General features: G+C 40.5%; 1 protein-coding gene across 2 annotated transcripts; it reads right to left on the reverse strand.

Moving 5' to 3' along the window:
• Positions 1-264: 264 nt before the first annotated feature.
• On the reverse strand, positions 265-20,010 carry LOC311062279 (D-aminoacyl-tRNA deacylase 1-like). Of its 2 annotated transcripts, none has more exons than XM_084081183.1 (6): positions 19,917-20,010; positions 18,929-19,019; positions 17,532-17,767; positions 15,770-15,867; positions 7,187-7,353; positions 265-2,235 (listed from the first exon to the last, which is right to left on the reverse strand). In XM_084081183.1, the coding sequence occupies exons 1-5, from the start codon at positions 19,957-19,959 to the stop codon at positions 7,198-7,200; spliced, it is 624 nt and encodes a 207-aa protein (XP_083937309.1). In that variant the 5' UTR covers positions 19,960-20,010; the 3' UTR covers positions 265-2,235; positions 7,187-7,197. The 2 variants fall into 2 exon arrangements, with proteins under 2 accessions (XP_083937309.1, XP_083937308.1); XM_084081182.1 differs by having other exon boundaries at positions 265-2,391.
• Between the last annotated feature and the right edge of the window lie 5,865 nt (positions 20,011-25,875).

Below are 25,875 nucleotides of genomic sequence, written 5' to 3' on the forward strand. Positions count from 1 at the left end.
AGAAACCGCAGTTCAGCATCATAGAAGTAGGCAGACAGAAAGAGGGCCAGAGAGGAGAGAGAGAGAGTCAGGAACAGAAGAAAGAGTTTGCTGAACTAAAAAGGATAGTATGCAGCTTAAGAGCTAAAGTTGGTACCAAATAGATGGCCCAGGTGGTTTTGTTGAAGGGAAAAACAAGTGTTGAACAGATAGTCCAACATAGCCATTCTTAGAGCTCCTAGTGGGGCTTAAAAAAAACATTCACAAATACACATTGTATTTTTTATCCTCGCATCCTTTATAAAATGACAAACATTTACATTCAGATATGCCAAATGACAATGTTAAAACAAGTATAAATACTAAATGTCATTCTTGTTCCGTCCAGAAAGGCAGAATGTGCCCAAACACACTGGTGTCAAAGCCCCTCCGTGTGAAAGTAATTCTGGCTCTGCTCCGTTAACTAATTTAACCCTGGCATCACATTTTGGGCCTGTCATTATAGCCTAAATCTTTTCAAAAGAGAGAACATAAAACAAAACTTTGTGGCAAAATGCTTTGGTCAAAATGCACATCTGAATTTATGAGGATTCATACAGAGGAGAAGCTAGAAGCTAGTTGAAAAGTAATAAATATGTTTTTTTTTAAACCAAACAAGCCATCTTAGTTGACACACAAACGCTATATCACACACAAACAAATGTATGATCATTCGTTCTAATCCAGGATGACAATGACAAGTGAAGATACTAAAGCAGAGGAATCACATAATCTGACAATATCAACATGACTATGAAATGAACTCAAATGAATATCTCTGTTGATTCTCATTATCTTGTGTACGGAAAAACATTTCCAATCGCGACGATGAAGATCATTGCGAGCTTGTAGATCGGCTATTTTCGACAACAATTCGGAAAATGTTGTTGGTTAAGTGGTTACGTTTCTGTCATAGAGATAATGTGAAGTCAGTGCTAGCCACTAACCCAACTGACCGTACTCACACGCCGGCCATTTTGCTCTTAGGTCATAATCGGGGTTGGGGGATGGCTTAAATGGCATACATGATGTTACTATAACCAATACTGTCCAATCCAAGAGATAAATACAATTCAATCTAAACCATCTGGTACGGCACTGTTCCCTGGCCTGTGGTCCTAATTCCTGTGGTTTCCATGTGAGTGGGTTCAGTAGTTTCATCAAATCAGAGACGAGGCTGACCTTTTTTAGATTAAAAAAGGTAACATTCATTGTCATTGAATGCAGCATAAGCGTTTATTTTTTGGGTCGTGTAAACAGTGTCGAGTGTTCAATATAGTTAGTAAAGCAGAGACATTCTTGTTACATTCTGATGTTTCTGCGCCTTTACTGGAGCAGTGCTTCTCAACCTGCTGTGTTAACCCATTCAATCCTGGAACGCATCTCTGTCATTTTGGATTTCTTTGACTATTCAAAAATAGCAGATACACAAGCTCTTGTATTGAGCTTGTAGATCTGCTATTTTTGAAAAATCGTGAACATTTGTGCAAATCTTTGAACATATATTTTTTAAAGCGAACATTTGTAACTGTCAAATGTCTTCATTTTTCTGAAAAAAAACATTGTTGCTATATCAGTGGTGCACAAACCTTTACTCGTCAAGGACCCCGATCCCACTGATCCCCATCAAAATGTGTTGTTCCAGGGACCCCCCAGTGTACTTTAAGCCCCCATTGCGAAATGGCTTAAAAACTAAAACTACACAAAAATGCCGAAATAGCCGATTTACAAGCTCACACTGATGAAAGGCACTGCAATGGCACCTATAGTGAAATGGTCCCCTATTGTGAAATGGCTTAAAACAAACAAAACAAGAAAACAAAAATAGCCGATCTACAGTTCTGAGCGTAGATCACACATTTTTCTAAATGTTTTGAAAATCTTTGAAACATTTTGATAATTTCATGCCCAAAATAGGGATGCCAACAATCTTACACATTTAATATGAATTTGAATTTAAATAGTTTATTATTATTCACCCCCCCCATTTTCTTCTCCATCCTAATTGGCTTCCCTGGCGCCCCCTGGCGGCCGCCACTTTGAAAACCACACTGTTGTGTGGCACATCCCCTTTCCGTTGCATTCTTTTTCAATCTCACGCTGTAGATGTGAGGTGATCAGGCATCAGTTGGTGCTTTTGGCTGTTTCAACACCAATCCGGTCCTATGTGATCATGGATGGGAGTGGCTAAAGACACCAGCGGGGGGGGACAAGGTTCTGCAGTGAGGAGACAGCCAGAGAGGAGAAATGACAGAGCCCTATTACATTCCAAGCAGTAAAAAGGAGGACAGTTCAGTCAGGTGTCCAAGTTGCTGAGGCTCAAGACCATCCTCAGAAAACAGGGCTCCGCGTCACATCCCCCAACATGGGTGTCTGCACGACAGAAAGAAAACAAATTTCATATAGTTTCTGTCGGCAGAAACCTTGCATCTCCTTTTGTTTTCCTTTTCCAGTAAATTAATGCCCTACTTCATTGTACAAGATTGTCGTGCAAAAGTAGACAATCTACAAGCTCACAATGTGTGAGCTTGTAGATTGGCTATTTTGGAAACATTTTCAAAGTGATAGAAGTTAAGTCCGTCTGTGGGTTTTTATAACCAATGAAAAGTAAGAGCGTGTGACTAAATAATAACTGCATTGGATCCATTGGAACACAGGTCCTTTTTTCCATTTCCAGAAAAGTAACAAAGATATACATGCATCGGGTCATTTTGTCGACGTCAGGTGGAACCTTGTATGTCCAAAACCGTGACTTTTCAGGAAAGTAGCCAGACAGACAGACAGACAGACAGATCTGCAACTTTAGGAACGTCAGGTCTTTTAAAAGTTTAATGTCTGTCTGACGCCATGAAACATTGCACCTGCTTTCCTACCTAATGCTTTTATTGTATGCTTTCTATAGGTGCCATTATTTTTTGCCATGTGATATTTCTTACACTGTTAAATCATTTTAATTATTTCAGTTTTTTATGTGAATGTTTATATGTGTCGTTTGTTGCATGTTGAAACCTTTTTGTACTGTGGCTACTCTGGACAGGGCTCGCTCGTAAAAGAGATCTAGTATCTCAGTGGGATCTTACCTGTATAAAAAGGTAAAATAAAAATGGAAAACTGTGTTCCAATGGAGCCAATGTAGTTATTATTTTCATTCACCTTTCATTGATTACAGACTCATAAAACCCACAGGCAAACTTAACGACTTTAAATCTGGCATCCGTGGCAGGTCATTATTATTAGGCGACAATTGATGTTATGTACGACACTTTCATACGACAAAGTAGGGCATACAAAAAAAAAGTTGAAATAAGGAGATACAATATTTCTTCCCGACAGTGACAATTTGTAAGAGTCTACCATTACACAAGTTAGAAAAGTAAGCGGAAGGAAATTAAAACGCATTCAAAATGGCGACTGCTCTAGTCTCCTCCATCCACAGATGAAACTTTGCTCTTCTCTCAGAAAGAAAAGTTGAGTGCCGGGTGGTGACAGTACAATCAGAAAAGGTACGTGTGAGAAAATAAAGTAGTGGTTGCAGTTTCCAAGAAAAGGTATGAGGAAAAAGAAAGCGTAGTGGTCGCGGTTTCTAAGATCAGAACATGTCGGTGAGCTGTTCTTTTCAAAAACCACTGTAGGCAGGAGGAGGAATGAAGAGGAGAAATAGGACTGTCACAAATTACTCTACTCATTCAGAGGAAAAGTGCACACAGCTCATGTTTAATTCATGCAAAGCAAACCTAGGGAACACCAATTTTCCTTTAAAATATGCAGTGACAGAGCCGAGCGAGCGAGCGAGACCCTGTCGGACATCTCCCTTAACCACTTAAACCCCACGTACTTCGTTGACCAGGGTCCCCCAGGGCTCAATCCTCGGCCCCCAATTTTTTCCCGCCACTACACCAAACCTCTTTGCCAAAAATAGCTGATCTAAATCTGCCATTTTTGTCGAATGTTACCCATTATGACATGCCCAGAATAGGCACAACAGGGTTCATGTGGTTAAATCTAAATATCTCCCACTTCTCTGCACTTCTCCTCTACTGCGCACATTTACAGAAGTGCTGCCTGTGCACTCTGCCCTCTTAAAAATGAAACACAACTCTCAATTTACTCCTTTATTTTTGAGCCTCTCAGGCTCCCGATTCTTATTTACCTCCTGTCTCTCTTGCTATGACTCTCTATCAAGACAAAGTGGCCTTATGTTAGGTGGCGTCGATGTCTTGGGGCGTATTTACCCAGGATGCATTTGGGATTACAGTTGTACTACTCTGCTGCGGGAAAGGCTGGGACAGGGGCTGCAATCTGACGAAGGCCCATGGTTAGAGGGAAACGGGCAATTTGGCGACACACAATGGATTATGCTACAGTTAGGGCAGTCAAGATTACAAAAGTGGACGATTTAATTGTCATATAAATAATTGCGATTAACTATTTTAATTGTGTTTTTGGCATTGAACATTGGGACATATTAAGACATTTTTGTTTGTCTTTTAGGCTTCGTAATCAAAAATTGCACCGGGCAGATATGACAAATAACTTAAATGAAAAGAAAGAAATTACTGACAAAAAAAAATAAAAAAATAGCTGTAGTCAAGGAAAGACAAGAAGATTCCATTTGCAGGGATTAACGCAAAACAAAATAATAATAATAATAATAATAATAATAAATACATCGAACCCAAGTCCCAATCAGTGATTTGTGGAACAGCGTGAAAGGAGCCCATCCACCACATTAGTGCTCTGGTTCCTAAATATTTAGCGCAATATGTAAAATGATGTTTTTGGTGGTATTATCATTTTAAACCTATGTTCTTGCTGTTCTACATACAGACAACCAGTTGAAGAAATCACAGATTGAGATATATGTGTGTGTTTTTAATAACCTTAATTAACTGTCGGCTAAGCAATAGCAAAATTATCTGTTAGTGGCATCCCTAGTTTGAAGTCAAACAGAGTAGCAAACGGCTGGCTTCAATAATAATTACACCACATGTCAATATAGAGTTCAAATGCCTCAATCACTTTTTAACATTGATTGATTGAATACTTTATTAGTAGTTTGCAAAAAAAAGCACAGGAAAGTACAATTCAATACACGGTCTGCTTAGAGGATTCTAAAACCAGGAAAGCCTATGGCTTGTTTCCATTGGGGAACCTTTGTGCTCAATTCATCGAAACATTTAATGACAGACAAAAGATACACTACTATGCAAAACATCATACACTCCTTTACGACTGTTGGTAGGGCGTTCCGCATTTTTGTGCCATAGCAGGAGAACAATTTTTTTTTTCTTTTAGGGTTGAAAATAGATTTTTAGAGATACGTTTACAATCAGAGATATGTTTAATTAGTATTACAATTAATAATTAGTTTAGGGGTTGGAATGAAGCGTAAAACATGATTTACACATAGTTGCGTGCCAGTGTCATCGTGCACCGAAACATAGGCCATCTACGAGCTCGCAACGTGTCGTGAGCTTGCAGATCTGCCATTTTTCGGCTCTAGCCTTACATTGTAAGAATGGCATTCATAAAATCGTCGTCCTAAAATGTCCTCACAAGTATAGTAATACAAACTTGTGTGCGTGTGAGAGAGATATAGAAAGATATTCCACGTGGGGTGGGAAGTGCTGTGCCAACGGAGCAAGCAGCAGTCTCAGCAAGTATAGAGGGAGGTAGCTGACTCACTGCCTCTCTCTCTCCATTCCTTCATAACTGTTTTTAAAACTAATAAACAATCTCTGAATGGGAAGATGAGAAACCTCCGCCCCCATGCGTTCATTCTGTGGACTATTGTATAGGGAAACAAAGGGCCTGCCTCTCACAAGCACTGTGCCTGTATTACAGCAACAATGTCAACAACAATAAACGGACACATAGCCACTTTTATACAGGGATTCCCACAACACTGGCCAAAAGAAGATGCGTCATTAATGCCGGCTTTGCTGTTTTTTTTGTTTTGTTTTAAACTGAACCAAACAAAGCCGCCTCCGTGTGCTTTCTACAAAGCATGCTAGGTTAGGGCGTTCCGGAATCAGAGGCGTATATGAACAGAATCAGCATCTAGTGTTAGCCTACACTATGCTGTTTGACATTGTTGTCTCACTCAGTTGTCAAAAATATAATTCTAGTGTTAGAAAACTCACTTTTCTGCCTTTACAGTATGTCTGATAGAACAATGGAGATAGACCGGAAACAGGGAGGGACAGAGCCGGGGAGTGACATGGAGCAAATCTGTCACCGGGCTCGGGAATCTAACCTACTGTAGGATAGTTGCGATTATCTCAAGCAATTACGATTTGGCGATTATGTAATAACTGTGACAACCACCCGGCAAACTATGGTAGTTTTTACTTGATTCAGCCAACGTTATTTAGCATAAGTGAAGGCTGCAGCTCAGTAGATAAAAAGTGCAGAAAGGTGGATTTGTTTTCTGAATTGTGCATTTTCCGTGCAAATGTTATTATGGACTGGAAAAACAAAACATGTGCCGTTTATTGCAAAGAACATTTTACAAAATAATACACAGCTGTACCTTGTGTGTGCATTCCTCTCAGCAGCGTGTGCACAGATAGATGAATACCCAATGCATATCGTTGCTGTCGGGCGGAAACCTTGTATCCCCATATTTCAACTATTTTTTCTTAAATAAATAAAAATGTACTTTCTACAAGAGTGTCACGGAAAAGTAAAGAAAACACTGATCTACAAGCTCACATGTAGATCAGTAGATCTTCGTTATTCTTTTAAGTGTAAGTGGTTAAGTGTGTGTGTGGGTTTTAGAAATATTGAACCAATGAAAAGTATTATTGAAAAGACCTAGTGACTAAATGATAACTATAATGATAATCGGATCCACTGGAACACAGGTTATTTTTTTCTTTACTGAAAAGTAACAGTTGTTGGTATAGGAGATTTTCGTGGAAACCTCATACTTTATGTCCAAAACTGTTACTTTTCAGGATTTTTTTTTTTGCAGATCTACAAGCTCAAAACTTGAGCTTGTAGATATGCCATTTCCGATACTTGTGTGTGAAGCTGTAGTATGATCAAGTAGGGCATTCATTTGCGAAAAAACACAAAGTTAAAATGTGGAGATAAGAGGTTTCTGCCCGACAGTGACGACATATACAGTAACTATGTGTGTTAGGGTCCCTTTGGGCTCGCTCACCTTCCTGCCCTTTAGGGCTCTCTCTCTGAGGACACGTCGCCGTCGGCCCCGCTGCTGGCGTTGGGGTCCTGTCTGGAGCGTTGGGAGCCCTTCTCTCTGCCCGACTCCGAGGGGCCCTTGGAGCGCGTCTTCTCCTTCCTCTGTTGCTGCTTCTCCAGCTTGGACATCTAAAAAGGGACAACAGACAACACCACGTTCATAAAAAAAGTAAATATGTCTGTACCAGTGCTTCCCAAACAATGGGTCGAGATTATTATTTTTTAAAATTATTATAGATAAAAAAGCCAAACATTTTTCAAAAGAATGTCATACATTTTCAAAACCAAGAAATTCCATAAGAACATTTTTTAAGAAGTACTGAAAATAGCAGACCTACAAGCTTGTAGATCGGCTATTTTCACTGGTTTGGGTGCCAGGGACACATAAAATTTCTCTTTTGGGTCTCGACTTGTTGATTATTTTCTTGAGGGATTACTCTATCACTTAATTCTTTTTTTTAATGTTTTATATATCAACGACAACGAATAAACGTGAGAACATTCCAAATATTTTTTTATAGTAGACTAAATTGATTAATAGTAAAACATTGTGGCATGTAAATATCTGATTCACAAGCTCACGAATCAAATCACTAAATGTATTTTCTTTAAATAAATTGATTATTTGTTTTCATCATATCACAGACAAGAGAGAGAGAATACGAACAATATTCGACCTTCGGCTCGGTAAGATGTCATGTCTATTTTTTTATTTATTTGTCATGTTTATTTTTTTATTTATTTATTTATTTCTATTTTCTATTTGTTTTTGGTTTTCGTGGCGTTGTTTTTTTTGTTTGTAACTTTGTACTGTCTTCAAAAAGGAAATAAAAAAAGATTATAAAAAAAAAAAAAAAGATGTCATGTCTAAACGAAATAGAAGACAGTTTGTTGACTGACTCAAATACCAATTCATTAACTACATTAACGTACTTCACTATACTACAGTATAAGAGTCTGGACAGACGATGGCAAATGGTTGTGCGGAGGCATACAACCACGATGCAGAATTTCTACTTCCTGATGTGTCACGTTCAACGCCATGAACACGCTTGAGCTGGAGAAGTGCCTGAAGTAGTCTCTCTCTCACTCTCTCTCCCTCAGGGATGTGCTATCCAGAGGCAATATGCAATTACAGCTATCCAAACTAAGCGGTATAATAGAGCAGGGATTCCAAAACGTTTTTTTATTTTTTATTTCAAGGGCCCCCATCTTGATATGCATTAGGTCACGGACCCCCATTTGATGCCATTTTTATTTCTAGGACCCCAATCTACAGTGTTCATTTAAAGGACAACTTTGTTTTTTTTACAACCAAGGTTTGTTTTAGCTTGTAATTAAAGTAAATAAAAGATGTGTTAAAATGTTTTCATTTACTGCTTTCTATAGTTTTAGCAATTTTCGCGACCTTTTTTTACAGTGGGCGGGGGCATTCGGGCAGGTGGCTAAATATGTATTTTTTTTACACAATAACCCGACAATTTTTTCATTATTATATACAGTAGCTCTTCTAGCCTCCAATAACTCAGATCTGACCATCAAAGACCACAGGACCATTTTTATTGTGTAAAAAATATATTTAGCCACCTGCCCGAATGCCCCCGTCCACTGTAAAAAAGATTGCTCCCATTGCGAAAATTGCTAAAACTATAGGAAGCAGTAAATGTTTCATCTTTAATTTACTTTAATTACAAGCTAAAACATAAACCTTGGTTGTAAAAAAAAACAAAGTTGTCCTTTAACTCAGATAGTATACAAATGGAACCAAATGGGCCAGTATGGACCCGTAAGGGTCCATTTGGTTCCATTTGTACACCATCTAATTTACAGTCCCATAAGGGTCCAATTGGTTCCATTTGTACACCATCTGATTTACAGTCCCATAAGGGTCCATTTGGTTCAGTACTATCAATTATTTAGGTGGAGACCCCCTGGAATACACCTCAAGGACCCCTGGGGGTCGCTGGACCCCACATTGAGAATCAGCGTAATAGAGAATTCTAATTTGCAATTACTTAGAATGAATTATCTTTTTACTTTGGATTGAAAAGATTACAGTTAGGTTGTAATATTTACTGTGCTCGTATATATTTTTTTCCGGTTTGCACATAATACATCTTTAGGAGCTAACGTGAGTACTGTAGAGCCCACGGTTATCTCCCCCGGCCCCTCAGCAGAAGCTCTCTCACAGCACTGCGGTGGAAAAGTGGCACGTCTACCCAGGTGTCATGTTTCCATCACTGCTGAGTGGGGCTGGGCCAATAAATCTGCCACCTGAACCCTACCATAACGATTCTGGGCATGACACAATAGACCGATATTCAGTGACAATAGTCGATCTGCAAGCTCACAACACGACGCATTTTGAGCGAGTAGACCGGCTATTTTCGGTGACGAGATTTGGCGTAGAGGGAAAAAAGCAGGGGGCCAAGGATAGAGCCCTGAGGGACCCCGGTTAACGATTATAGGGTTTAACAGGATACCAGGATATTGTGGGTTAGTTAGCCAAAGTGCATAGCACGTACAGTAGTCATAACATCATACATTCATATATTTCTCATGACTTTCTTTTAACCCATGTCCAGTAGGCAAAGGAAGAATCTCCACCCTGATTCTTTTCAAATCCGCCTGCTACAGCGCCACCATGAGGTAGAGTTTAGCTGAACCCATTATTTGCTACTATTCCTACAGATTGTCCAAATCCTCACGCAATTTGGTACACATCACCTCTGTAGTCATGTGATCAAGACATATCTGCCAGATTTCTCATATTCCGATATACAATTGGCATCCAAAGTTTGCAGGAGTGGCCCGTGGCCCGCGGAACATGCCACAAATCATGAACTCCCAATTGCTGTGAAACATTGGACACACACTCACAGCAGGCCTAGCCTCGTTCCCAGCCCTCATCTGCGAAGAGAAAAGCCTGGTCACGACCTAAAGCAGAGTGTGTCTATAGGGGCAGGACTTCTGTCTTACGTGTTCCCCCCTGTTGTGATTTCCGTGGAATCACAACACTCGTTTCATTCACAGAGAATGCAAACAGATTTGTAAAGCATCAACGTCATTTCCTGGGGCGGTACTTCCGCCAAATTCCGGTACTTCCGTTTAGACATTCAACCGGCTAGGTCTTTCCCAGCGTGCCGTGCAGTAGGCCAAGGAAGAACCTCCACCCCAAATTTTTCACATTGACCTCATGGTAACACTACAACAGCCCACTTCACGTTTTGGCCAATAACTCTTGAAACCATAGGTCGTACAATAAAAATATATTTTCCCCCTGCATTCTTTGGATCATCACTCTTCATATCAGATTACATTTTCCACCATTTTGCGTATTATTCAAAACACACTTTTTGCTACTACTCTTGCAGATTTTGTCCAAAACTCACACAAATTGGTACACATTATCTCTGAGGTCATGTGATCCAGATGTAGACATCCATACGTTTTCAGATCCCATTCCAATTGGCTATGACTGCCTTCCAAAGTTTGTGGGCCCTGGGCACGCAACCCGTAAATATACTTGGTTGACCAAAGTCCTCCAGGGCCCTATACTGGGCACCCTCCTGTATTTGCTCTGCATTAAATATCTTTGCCAAAAATAGGGGTCACGCTGTGAGTTTGTAGATTATACATTTCACCTAATTTCCCCCCAGGGATGCTAGGGTTCATGTAGTTAAACTGCAGCATATTCACTCAAGATCTACTGTGTCAGAAATTAGTATGAAGCAGTGGTTCTCAACCTTTTCTGGATAATGTTATAATATTATCATTAAAATATTTGTATTTTGCACATTTATATGGGGGACCACCGCAATATCCTAGGGGCCCGTTGATAATAACTGGTATACTGTTATTACCAGTGGTTCCCCCCCAAAATAATCTTTGAAATGGGGACCCCCCACTCTGACAAGCTCTTGGAATTGCAGGAGTTGAGGCATTAAATTTAGTTTGACTCGGTTCCACAGATAAATAGTGTAAATAGCCAATCTACAAGCTCACAGCGGCTCGTGTTGCGAGAGCTTGTAGATCAAAAATTGTTGCCTCTTTCTTAGGTAATATTTGACAATTTGGCCAATGTTTGACCATTTGATATGATATACAGTAGTCAATATGGTATTTCTTTCCTTTTAGGGGCATTAAAAAGGTCTTAAAAGTCCTGTATCTTGGCTTTACTGTTGAGTAAGAAACAAATGTTGCACATTAAGCAAATCATCTGGGGGGGGGGGACACCCCACAATCATTTAGGGACCCCCCTAGGAGTCCCGACACACAGTTTGAGAACCAGTGATATAAACAATCAAATGAACAATGAAGAGCCCATCGGTGACCCGAGATCACTACTCCAGCTCCCTGATGGTCTTTGTGAAAACCAAGGGCCAGATGTGTTCTGTCCTCATCTGGAGCTGTTCTGGGCTGTCATGTGGTCACTAGAATGGAACTATTGTCATCACTATGTAAACCGCCTCTCACACAGCCACTTGCAACCATTTTCAGTGGGCCTACCGTGCATGGATTGAAGCAAAATAAAATCTCACAACTGAAAATGTTTGTATGACCAAGTCGTAATGTGCGATTTGTGAAACAGCCAACCAGGTGAAGAAATCATAGATTGAGGCTTTAACCTTTTCTTTAATATAGAATATCCAATACAATTAAGATTTTATGAAAGATGCTTCTGAACATATTTGACCACTTAAAATGCTCTAAATCTTAAAATAATAACCGGATATAGCCTATCTTCAGATTGGCTATTTTCGCTGTGCAACATGCTTCCCATAGAAGACATGCTGGCTTCTATGGAATCCAAATGACTGAAATCAGTCGTGGCAACTGAGAACTTTAATCCATGCGTTATTCACTGCTGCAATCAAAACCCCTTGGTTCAACAATATCCCTCTCTCTCGCTCTATTTTTTATAGTCCATCTAACACAACACTAAGCTACTGCAGATATGCCTTCCCCCGTTGGAAAAGGCTTGCTAACACACCCACTAAAACTTTCATAGGAGCCAAGAATATATTTATGAAGGACAATTCATGCAAAAAAAAAAAAAAGGCAACATTGCAAAAAAATATTGCATTATTCACACGGTTGAATTGGAGACAAAAATCTATGTTATTCCCACATTAACCCATCAGAGTGCTTTAGAACTGAACCACGGGGGGAGGGGGGGGGGGGGGGGGGGGCATAATTGTTTATGCTGCAAAAAAAACAAATGTGGGGGAGAAGAACGAACCAGCGCGTGAACACTTATTTGGCAGACTGATCTAAAGTGACTGTGTAGTAGACCTATGCATATGCAAGCATATTACGTTCCTTTCTCATATATCAATTATTTAAATGTTAATCACCAGTAAGACTCCCTAATCGGGAGATAAGCGACCGTAGGTCACATGTATACAGAAGAGGGCTGTAACGGCGATTGGTTCCTAGTTGTGTGGGCAATGGATAGTTTTGTTTGGCATTTTATGTGAGCTGCAGTGGCAGGGGGTCCTCCACTGGGGGCGCCACCACTTTTGCATCCGTTCTGGAGCACCAGGAGTGGGTGGTCCCCGGGAATGCCCCGTGAGCAGCCCCGTTGGGGTGGTCATTTGGTAATTTGTCCACATGTGCTCATTTTTTACACTTGGGGGTCCCCGAGGCAGCTGGGGGTCCCTGGAGCTCCGGGGGTCCTTGGAGGGTGTAGTTTGGCAGGTAAGGAGTGTGTGTGCAAAATGTGGCATGGATCGGGGCAATGGGTGCGGAGATATGAGCAGGGCAAAAGTGTGACGTGTGTGACGGAGTGACGGAGTGACGGACGGACACCTGGAGCAGCTTTCTGTAGTAAGTGCGACCTACGGTCGCAATAATGATAAGCTACAGCTCTACACCAAATGTCTTTGCCGAAAACAGCCGATCTCCACGCTCACAACGCGACGCGTTGTGACCTTGCAGAACTTTGTTTCAAATGCATGTTCACCCCAAAATAGCCTTATTTGATGTTTAATAATATTTTGTATTGTTGTCGAGTTTCGTCACAAAATGTCAACGTACCACCCTGGGTATTCTAAGCCGTCAGGTACATGTACACCAACAAAACAAATGAGCCATCTTTTCTTAATAAAAGATGGCTCATGTCAACTTTGACATGCTTTGACATTGCGGAAGGAATTTCAAAGACTATGGTTTTCATTTTCCTGTGCAGTAGGACTGTGTGCAGGCCACTTGACCCCCAATGGGACAAAATCCCTGATTCATGGAAAGAAAGGGAACAGTGTCAGAGTGTCTGTTGGCTATCACTTGATTATCCCGCTGCTGGCCTCAGCCTATTTGACTGGCCCGCAGTGGTGGAAAAAGTAGTCACATTTTGTTCTAAGGTAAAAGTACCAATACCACATTGTAGAAATGCTCATTTACAAATTAAAGTCTGGTATTAAAAATGTACTGCAAAAGTATTCACATTGAAATAAGTAATGAAAGTAAAAGTTCTAATTTTACAGAATGTCCCATTTCACATGTTTCCAAATGTATGAAAATGCTTTGAAAATAGCTGATCTACAAGCTCACAACGCGTCACTTTGCGTAGTATGCATGGGGCTGAAGTGGTTAACGTATGTTTTGTAATAATAATCAAAATCTACAAAGTAACTTACGTTTTCAAATAATTGTAGTGGAGTAAAAAGTACAATATTTGCCTGAAAATTGGAAGCACTCCAATAAAGTAAAAATTCCTCAAAAGTGTACTTGAGTACAGTAATAGAGTAAATGTACTTTGTTACTTTACACCACTGCTGGGCCGTTATCCCTTATGTCCAGCCTTGGCTTTGACTCCTCAGCCCTCTCCTCCTCCGCAAAACATCCCTAACAGGCTAGATTAAAATTCTGAGGGCTGCTTTAACATCCCCCTATCGGGTCAGCCAGCCAAATCCCCGGAGGGGAAGAGGAGCCAACGCTAGCCCGTAGCCTTAGCATCAGAACATTGGCAAAGTTCCACGGAAGTGACCACAGACACATTCAGGGGGACAGCGGGAATGAATAATAAATAAACATCCAAAATGGGTGGAATGCAAGGCCATTGGCTTACGAGGGGTGTCTCCCCCTTAAAAAAAAAAGGGTCTGGACTGGTTAGGGAGGCGTTTTTTATCTTGCCTAGGAATGGTGGTGCAGCATCTAGTCCATTTAGCTTTAACCATGTAAACCCTACACTTAGTTGACCGGATTCCCAAGGACTCTAAACCATGTCCCCTCTTGTTTTTGCTGTACACTAAATATCTTTGCAGAAAATAGCCGATCTACAAGCTCACAATGTGTCGCAACATGGCACGTTGTTAGGTTGTAGATGGGTTATTTCTGCTAAATGATAGCTTGCTTTAGATTGGGGATGCTAGAGTTCAAGTGGTTGAGGGTGAATGGTTGAGGACAAAGCAGATGAGTTATACCTTCATATCAGGTTTAACAACTTTCATCCTGGCGTCTCTATTTTGGGTAGGCCATTATAGGCGAAGCTTCAAAGCTTGTAGTTCGGCTATATCTGTATGATGAAGTATGAAATGGGGCTTATCCACTTAATCCCTCTCTTCCGATCTACAAACTCACAACGCGCCACGTTGCGACGGGCACATTTGTCCCACCTTTAACAGTGTGCTTATTAAAAAAAAAAAATTAAGCAAAATGCGACACAATTACAGCCGTTTATGATTCATATATATTGAACTTAACCATAAATCAAAATCGCAATTTTAAACTGATGAATGCATAATCCAGACCAAGCCAGATGCTTGCAAAGGATGGTTTATATTTGTATTGGTTTTATATTCTCATCTTGGCAACTATAGGTTAAAATAAACTGCTCTACTTAGCATGGGTAACAACGATTAAATCAAGACCAATCACAAGGGCATACATCACCACCTAGTGGTTGACAATGATGGAAGACACCTCAATAAGAGGAAGACTGTTTGTATATCTGGGACAGATATTTTCACCTTAGTCAATTCCTAAATAAAGACATTGAAAATTAACCCATTGAGACCTGAAGCCGATTCTACATGTCTCCTAAATCTCAACAGTATTCTGAAAAACGTATGTTTCTATATCAGTGGTGCTCAATCTTTTTCATGTCAAGGACCCCCACAATTATATGTATTTACCCCCATCAAAATATGCTGTTCCAGGGACCCCCCAGAAGCAAAGATTTGTAATGTTCGCTTTAAAAATATACATATTCAAAGATTTGCACACATTTTCACGATCTTTCAAAAATAGCAGATCTACAAGCTCGTAGATCTACAAGCTATGAGCTTGTATATCTGCTATTTTTGAATAGCCCAAAGTGTAAAAAATGAGACAGTTCCAGGTCTCAATGGGTTAAATACAATCCAACTTCAAAATGTAATGCAAATATAAATGAGTAATGAATATATACAAATATCCCTTTAACCCTGGTGTCCATATTTTAGGCTTGTCATAGGTGAAAAGTTTCTAGAAGATTTTCTCAAACGTTTTCAAAAATATCAGAGCTACAAGCGCACAATAATTGCTTCCTTCAGCAGTACAGTACCTGTCTAGAGTCTGTGGGTCCAGTAGGTGACGTCAACTCGATGGTAACGGGTCCGTCGTTCTGAATGTGGACCTGCATGTAGGCCCCGAACTGCCCATCTAGAAATACAATACAAGAACAGAAGGATATCGTTGCTCTCGGGCATCAAGTGTTTTCGTAAAATGATGCCCTACTTCATGATACAAAAGTGTTGCACAAAAGAAGTGCAAATAGCAGATCTACAAGTTCACAGCTTGTAGATCCGATATTTTCACTATTTTAAAATGTTTTAAAAATAATAATAAAAAAGGAATGTTTTTTTTAACGTACTCTACAAGGTTTTTCCACCCGACAGTGACGTTATGTTTTGGAAGTCCATGTGTATTCAGACACTAAACATGAATCAGGAGTTTGTTTAGTTGCCGTATGACTTTGCAGCTTGAAACAACGGGGACACCAGAAGAAAAAAACAAAAAAAGGATAGGGAGAAAGGGAAGGGAGTGGAGGAGGACAAGAAGTTTAAACTTAAATGTTCTCCTTTCTTTCGGTGGCTCGTCCAGATTAATGACACCCTCAGCACAATGAAGCTGTAGGCTGTGGTGGAAAGAAAAGTGCTGCATCATCATGTTTTCTCTCTGGAGGGGGGGATGGAGGGGTTATGTGTGTGTGTGTGTGTGTGTGTGTGTGTGTGTGTGTGTGTGTGTGTGTGTGTGTGTGTGTGTGTGTGTGTGTGTGTGTGTGTTTCCTAATTCCTAATTAGGAAACCTTCTGCCTCCCTCACCGGGACAAGGTGTTCTCTGCACCTGCTCCCCAGTGGGCTGACCCAATTCACCGCCACTGCAATTGACGTATTCTTCCACCGGATGAAACCATCTAAAGTGAGACCTTCACTGAGACGGTGACGCAAACTTATGGCGAGAAAAGGTAACGAATGCGCCCCCTCTGTTTTTTTTGTTTTTTTTATCATCACGGAAAACACATGATACCAGGTTATTCCTAGTAAACTAAATAGCCTTTAAATATCCCTCTGGTGACGGCGTTAAAGACGCTACGCCTAGAACAATGACCCCCTTTGTTTTTCCGTTTTGTCATTATGCTGAAAATAAACGACAACTTTCAAAAATAGAACATTTTTGGTGATAGCTCCAAGAAGCAGATTGTGGTTTCACTGAACATGTCTGAGGCTTAAAGTTACATTCCGTAGGTTTTATGTCCTCTCCTGATTGAAGGAGGTAATTGAAACGAGTTCCGAACTACATTTCAATAAATAAAATAGATAAATAAAATAGACGTTTAATGAATTCAGTGACATTGTCAACCCGTATGTGTCCTACTGGTTGACAATGTCACTGCAGATGTGCTAGTTACAGTATATTGTATTAACACATTGATTGTCAAGATCGCATTCATTAAAATATGGGTTATTTAGAACCATTAACCCACTTACTTTTGTTCACGAAAGAATCAAATAATCGAGAAGCAAGTTTATTTTTAAATACTTTTTTCTCTTATACATGACACAAAAAAAGTTCTAATAGATTTTTTAAAATAATCTGATTAACCACTTAGCCCCGTTTTATGCTTTGTTTGTAAAATCGTAGCGTGCAAAAAATAAGAAATCTACACGCTCACAACGTGTCGCATCCCAATGCATTGTGAGCTTGTAGATCTCCCATTATCCCTTTTTTCTAAATAATCATATAAAATAATCATAATATTGATTTGAAGTCATAAATCGCTCAGGCTGCCCTAGCATGTGGGTTCGCCCACCGCACCCACCCACCCTTGATGAGCTCTGGCTTGTAGACGCTCCTCATGTTCTCCAGCAGGTGGTTGTAGAAGGGCTGGGCCAGCTCGGCGGGCATGGCCGAGTGGAAGTCTGGCTTGTTGCCCTTCAGGACGCACTGCAGCGTGAACTGGCTCACGCACAGCACCTCATACTCCCGCTCCATCACGCTCTTGGCCCACGCCTTGCCACTGTCGTCCTCAAACAGCCGCAGGTTGAGGATCTTACGAACTCTGAAAAAAGGTCAAACATAAGTATTTAAAGTACACTACGTTAGTTCCATTGATCCAAGGTGAAACACAATCGATTGATTGATCATTAAAATAAACATGCTCTGAAAATGTATGTGGCCCACCCGCCTGACCACTTAACATGGCAGCGTGTTAAGTGGTCCGTTGGATGGCCCGCCGATGCTTTCATTTTTTTTTGTTAAAAAGGGAAAAGCTCTATATTCCGACCGGCTCAGTGGCCTTGTGGTTAAGACTGAGTGGGATTGTGAGGTTGGGGTTCAAGCCCCCAGCCAGGCCCAGGACATGCCAAAGGCTTATAATATAGACATGGCTCCCTGCTTGGCACTCAGCATCAAGGGTTGGATTGGGGGCAAGTCCCAGAGACATCCTAGATTCATCTCCAGGCAGAGGGTGCACTTGTATGTGACATACTAGCCGTCATGTGCAGGGGATGTACTTGTCTTGTACTTGTCTTACTTAATACCCTGATAGTAACCATTGCTGTAGTGTTTGATCCATAACAGTGGTCTCTGGAGCTCTTAAGTGAACAAAAAATAAATAAATCAGCAGACAGGACCCATCTATCAGCTGATGAGCGCTGCTATAAGAAATAGGCACAGTTATGTTTTAAATAATTCAATTACTATTTAGTATTTTAATTATATATATTATGTAAGTATTGTACGGTGTGAAGTAGCCTATGCTATGTAACAACAGAATATCACATCCTCCAAAGCAGACTGTATCACGAGAAAGGTCAATGCCACACTGTAAAGTCGTAACTGAGGAGGATAGCCTGTTCCTCCCCATGGATTGTTTTTTTTTTTATCAACTTGTAACTGTTGAGTACGTACAAATGTAACCAATTGGACACGTAATGGCAAAGCTGCCTATCTAACTTTCCTGTTCTAATAGAGCCTGCCTGCTTGCTCAGGGGAGAGAAACCAAATTAAAATGTTGTGTCAAAGATGGTCCACAGGATTGTGTCAAAGGACAGGATGTCTCAATAGAAGAGCAGGGAGACCAAATACAACCACCAGCAGCATATTAACATGCTCTATCATACAGATTGGACACAATAGCATTCGAGTCACTATAAAAAACGTACGTTAAACAGATTTAACTCTCAGGATTGTTACTCTGCACAGTGCTACACACACTCACATGTAGTCCACATCTTTCTGGGTGTCCTCCACGGATATCCCCAGCAGCACACACAGTCCTCGCCCTATGGAGCAGATCTGCTCCTCTCCCACTGCAACAGAACAAGTGACACTGCTGTGAGTGCCGTCATTAGGACAACACTGCAAAGAATGACAGTATATACATAACAAGGGTCTTTGGTTGTCAACCAAAGACCCTCGTTGGTATTTGACACATTTCACCTGCACTCCAGCAGCATCTCTGCTCTCTGGGCTGAGTTAGCCTTGGATCACAAGACGGTCATCATCTGTCATGACCGTCTTGGATGATTTTCAAAATAGTGTTTGCACGTTCTCCCCTTTTTGGTCCGTGCATCTACATAAACGTTCAGATTTCAAATATAAAGTGCTTAACCCATGGCCTCGGATGTTACAATTCTGTACGGGCCCTAAGATTTACCCGTAGATTCCGTATTGTTCAATAAAAAGCATTTAAATCCGATCGGTGGCCATTTTCTCATGGAGTTATAACGTGTCAAAAGTGCAATACACCTCCCAACCGATAGGGTCACGTCGTTGAAAGCATAAGGACAAAATGGCCACCGATCGGATTAAAAATGCTTTTTATTGAATAATACGGAATATACGGGTACTTCTGAGGGCCCGTACATAATTGTAACATTTGTGGTCATGGGGCAAGCACTTTATATGTGGAATCTAAACGTTTATGTAGATGTACGGGCCAAAAAGGGAGAAAGTGCAAACACTATTTAGAAAATCATCCAAGACCATCACATAATATGACAGTCTTGAATCAATTCAAGGCCACTCTCTGGGTAACTACTGCAGCAGCCACGGAGCATGCTATTGCTAACCTAGCTAGCTACCATGATGCTGCCATACCTGGGTCATTAATGTTGTGTCACCAATTTAAGTGTCGCTGTCACGCTACGAAAGGCTGTCCTGCATGCCACAGCTGTAAACGGGCTGTGTTCGGGATGGACGCTTACCTGTCACGCTCGCTTTGGTGACCCTCTGAATGATGGCTCTCATTGTTTTGGTTCTGTTGGAGGAGTGTGCACGGCGCGGCACGGACCAGACACGTTCTCACGACTTCTGCCTTGCCCCTTTAAATCTTGATGCGGTTATCGTCGCCCTCTGCTGGCGGACAAATGGTAGCGCGTCTTCTCTGTTGCCTGTACTTCCAAGTTCATTGTCACATCAGATTGTTTACTTGAGTAAAAGAGTAATGTTTACCTTCAGATTGCAGTTACAGGAGATAATACAGCCTAATGAAGTGATAGTGCCAGTGTGACAGCCGGTGTTGCCAAAGAAACAAGGAGTTTTATTACCGAGCAATCAATGTAAACATCAGGATCTCATGTAGATCTACTATTTTTGCTTTAACAATTCTAATAACCAAGTGTCCTCCCCTGTGCTGCAGCATATAATGGTGTTATCTACTATCAAAACCTGCACTGCGTTCTCAACGCTATGATGCCAATGGGACAACGTAAAATTGTACTTGCAATGTATAGCAAAGGACACCAATTCCCAGTGACCACATAAAACAAAGTTTATTTACAAGTCAAGCATAAAGGCCATTTCAGTATTTTATGGGTTCTTGAACTGTAAATGTTGTACATTAAACAAGGTTTAAACTTTAGATAGATCATTGACTTTGCTTTCTTTACTCTTTGGACATGAAGGTGCATCACACATATGTACACATTATGCATTATTCCCTTGCATCACAAACTAACTTTCATACAGATAATTGTACTTGCACACACTCACAAGTATACACATACACTCCAATGCAAGGCTGATTTTAGGTAGAGTGCAATTTCATCTATACACAATAAATGTTTAACTGCATCTTCAATGTTATCTGTATGTTGCGTGGATTGTTTTTGTTAAAAGTACAGTACACATTTTAACATGTTATCCTCTGGAATTTCATCCATAGCCAATGGCCAAAATACATATCAATTTGGGGATCCTTGACATGAAAATGATTGAGAACATTACAGTCCAGGTGCTTCTCATCCACAGGACAGCTACTTGTTGTGTCCTGTCCCAGGTTCTTCTCCGCTGAAGGATTTGATAAAGTTGTAGATACGTGTTGTGTAAGGAACAAAGCCTTCCTTGTAGGTGATGGTAGACTTTGAGTGTGCAGTCTCATACACAAATTCGTTTGGGTTTTTAGGCTCCTCCTCCTCTTCTTTCTTAGCTAAAGTGGAGGAGTAACAAGAATAATGTATTGATTCAGTAACAAGCAAGCAGTAGTGGAAAGTAGGGATGGGCATTTGTATCTTTTTTGGTCAACGTTTAACCTTTGTACTGTGGCCGGATAACCGCGGTTAAAGGGATATTTCACTTTCAAACATGTTTGGGGTCATTTTAATGTCTACTCAGACTTTTGTGAGCAGTTATTTAGTCCTAACGGTTAGTGACACACCTTTCAGTAAAGCGTTCCATCCCTAGTGGAAAGTAACTACATTTAGTCAAGCTACTGTACTTAAATAAAACAAATTGAGGTATTTTTACTTTACATTACGTTTCAAATAACCAGCTCCGTGGCCTTGTGGTATTAGGGTCATAGCAAAAACTATAAAAATGGGACCCAATGCCTCCCTGCTCAAAGGTTGGATGGATTGGGTGACATACTATCATGTTCAGGGGGTGTACAGTACTTGTATATCAAACTGCCTCACGCTACAGGAACAGGAAATATACTACTTACGTAGCCGCAAGCAACTCTTAAGATTCTATTTTTAATATCTGGAATCTGGAAACTCCAACACTTAGAAAAATAATCATCTGCACGGAATTTATTGACAGAAGGTAGCTCATAACATGACTACGGTGCATTTTGTTATGAAACAAAAACTTTGCATTTAGAGAATAATTCAAGCTTTCCGTACAGCTGCAATGTTGGTGAGTTTATTGTTTAATACAATCAGATAGGACTTTTCTGTTTGGATGTATGGGCTGTCAAGGGTTGGTGTTGCAACCCTAGATTCCAGATAAAAATAGGATCTACAGTTGCCTGCGGCTAGATCTACTCCACGTTTTAGCACAATATAATTATGCAGTGGTTCTCAACCTTTTCAGGCCGCGACCCCTCACACTGATCATATTTGAACTGCCCCCCCCCCCAAAAAAAAAATCATATTACCCCCCCCCCCCACCCTGACAAGCACTTGGAATTGTAGGAGTTAAGGAGTTTTGTTTGACTCGGTTCCACAGAAAAATATTGTGAAAATAGCAGATCTACAAGCTCACAACACCTTGAGGCGTTGTGAGCTTGTAGATCTGCAATTTTCACAATTTTTGCCTCTTATAGCATCTGACAATTTGGCAATTCTTGACTCAAGAATCTTGAGGTATTAAAAGTCACTTCACTGTCATCTGGGGATGACATGTGTAGACCCCCCTGGGAGTCCCGACCCACAGGTTGAGAACCACTGTAATAATGCATGAAAAAAGGTAAGGAGGACAATAAGTCACCTGGTTGGGGGGGTACATCAAGTCGACCTGTGTATTTCATGTATCCCAAAGAGCCTAACATAGTCCATACACCGATAGCGTACACAATTGACACTCTGGCGTTCCATTTACCGAAGTCTCTGATCTTCATGGTGGTGAATGTTATATTTAAATTGTTTCTATAAACTGTGATCGGATGTGTTTTATCGAACACAGAAACATCTACCCAAGGACGCCGCCATGACAGCTCGAACCGGAAGTGTTTCTTCTTCTTCTTCCTTTCCTTTCTATGACCGGTCACGATGAGGCTGCATATATGGGTGCATACCGCCACTTACTGCACCAGAGTGTGTCTGGTGGTTGGTGTGCCTTCCTTCAACATAAAGCAGGGCTCTTCAACAAGGGGGTCCGGTAGGCCTACTATAGGGGGTCCTCAGAGTTACTAAAGGGGGGCCACCAAATCTATGTGTGATAAGAGCTTTTTATTTTATTTACATTAACCACTTGAACCCTAGCATCCCTATGGTAAACAATAGCCAAAAATAGCAGATCTACAAGCTCACAACGCCTTGCACTGCGAGGCGTTGTGAGCTTGTAGATCTACTATGTTTAGGCAAAGAAAAGAGATAAATATGGTGAGCTAGCTTTGAAATCCTCTTATCAAGTTGCATGGAAGGCTTTCTCAAAAAAAGAAAGAAAAAAGTTTAATATGCAACACAATTGGGAATTGTAGGCAGTATAGAGGCGGTCCTTGCTTTGTCCCTCTTTCTTAGCTAAGGGGTCCTTGGCCTGGAAAAACACTGAAGAACATTTGCAAAAAGGAAAGATAGGGCACTATCCCCAGGGGTGGGGAGTCTTTTCGGGCATGTGATCTTCTAGGCAACTTTGTCTTTTCCAAGGCTGCTGAGATCTGTATGCTGCCATCACCAGCCAAGTAGACAGTGAAAATAACTCTTTAGTCTTTTACTAATCAGAATAATGCACTGAATTAGTCAATCATTTAAAGCTTGACTATGTAACTTTTTTAAATTAATAAAATGTAATTTTGTCCAATCTGTATGGTAGAGTATGTTAACACAGTATAACTTACACGATTGGGGTGGTTGTATTTTGTCTCCCTGCTCTTCAATTGAGACATTTAGATCGTGTCAAAGGTCAAGTCTCACCTAGACACAGGATCTGACACAAATTTTGACCTGATGGATAAGATTACAATTTTCCCTCGAGGAAGCAGGCCGGCTGTATTAGCTCAGTGGTAAAAAATGTCAGCACTTACGCAGGAAACTGGGTTCAAATCGAGGGTAGAAGAGGAAAGTTACATAGTGCTGCTTTAATATTAATGATAAAGTTTGGCTATCCGCAGAGGAAAGTCTTATCAAAGAAATGAATGGATGTCTTTGACTGGGTTTTTCAAATGATCCCTTGATCTATACTTTAAAGGCCCAACATGATCTACTGTACCGGTAGATCAAAAACACATAATTGCCCACCTCTGCCCTTTACAGTAAAACAAATAAATTATACATCAAAACAAGGACCAGACTGTAAATTATACTTTTGTCAGTATTTCTTTTAGTTTTATTGGTTAAAATTCAACACATCAAAAACATACATTTGTACACCATCTTTTTTTTCTTCTTCCTTTTTTTAATTAATTTTTATTATCATTATTATTATTTATTTTTTACATTTTGCTTTTTACTGGAACTCACAGAGAAACGTCACACAATCCTACATCTACATTGATATATTTATATATACTATGTTCTTTGATAGTTTGGTCACATTTTTGTTTTCCGTGTTTTCCATAGTAATTATTATTATTCCAAAATAAAAACATCTCCGTACTCTGAAAGCAACATGGACGATGAGGCAAGGATGACCTTACCATTTATCTGGACACGATAACACTAAATTAATACAATAGGCCATATACTTCTTCTTTTTTTTTCTTCTTTTTGTACAGAACTAGCATAATGCCCTAAAATAAAGCCATATTCTTCTTTTCCACACACCCCTATATATTGAATTACAGATTTACATATATTTATAGAGAAAGATATTTCACGTCAGAAATTGGAGATGATGCAATGTCCATATTTGATCATAATATTCAGTGGTGTCAGCTTAGGTCCATCCTGCATGAATTCCTCTGTAGATTTGTCAAAAAAACATAAATGAATAGATAAAATACCTGCAGCTTATTGATATTCTTTCATAGGCCTACTGGCCTGAAATATATGAGATAGTACCTGTGTTTCAGTGGGGACTAACCCACTGCACGCCAGCATTAAGATATTACCTGTGACAGACACACAAGTTTTGTTCGCGGTTTTACGTGCTTGAGCACAAAAAGATGAAAGAATTTACAGTAGCTATATTTCTGCTGTAAGGCTAGAGAAAGGTAACTGTGATACTATGCGTTGGGTACAATATGTGTTGCCCTGTGTTAGTTCAATTTTGCTTGGCAGTCAACACTAAGGCAACAGTCAAGGAAAGAAAAGTGTGTTGTTCGTCTGACAAACAAGAAACACATTAGTCTCACAGCTGCCTATATGCTCTCTCACACCCAAAGAAAGAAAAGGTTAGACATTAAAGGCAGATTTATACTCCTCCATAGGAAGAAGTATAAATCAGGTTTAATTGTCCTTACACTCATCAACATGCTCAGTGTTTAGGTTAAAATATTTCAAAACAAAGCTACTTATGCTATAGCCAAAACCTTCTGGGGATTATCGTCTGATATGCAACAGCAGTTGCCTTGCCTGGGTAGATGAACTATAATGCACCACTTACTGTAGGAATTCTGTCAACTGTCTGAAACTAGTGTATGTTCTAAATCTAAACCATTGTGCTGTGTATGTTTTCTTTCATGTGTACCTGTGCGTGTACACGTGCACATGTTCTTGCTTGTACATGTGTTGTCTGTATTTCAATGCTGATCCTGGTCAGATAGCATGGCAATAGTTGACCTCAGAGGATGAAGGCAATGTGGTCACAAGCAACGATCTGCAACACGGTGACCCGTCTTCCTAACCCCCATTTATACTTCGTTGTACGACGGTGTGGAGCGCCGGCAATAGCCAATCTACAAGCTCATAACATGTTGCGGATGCAACATGTTGTGAGCTTATAGATTGGCTATATTCGGCTATATTATATGTATGACGGAGCATAAATTGGGCATTACACCACCAACCCCTCCCCAACAGAACTCTCACTGGCACTTAACTCCCCAAATCCTAAGCATGGATTTGACATCCCTCTATTCTATCTCCAGTACAGATGAAAATCAACTTCTTCCGGCTACCGACTGACTGACTGACTCCTGAAGTAATCAGAATCTTCAACCCTTCATATGTTATGGGTAAAGTCGCCTGAAAACCTCTGACTAGAGATCTAGCCTCCATCGTTTTTGTACTATAGCAGTGGTTCTCAAAGTGGGGCCCAGGGACCCCTCAGGGTTCCTTGAGGGGG

Source organism: Gymnoscopelus microlampas, assembly GCF_963454915.1.
Source record: "Gymnoscopelus microlampas genome assembly, chromosome: 2".
Classification (NCBI taxonomy): domain Eukaryota; kingdom Metazoa; phylum Chordata; class Actinopteri; order Myctophiformes; family Myctophidae; genus Gymnoscopelus; species Gymnoscopelus microlampas.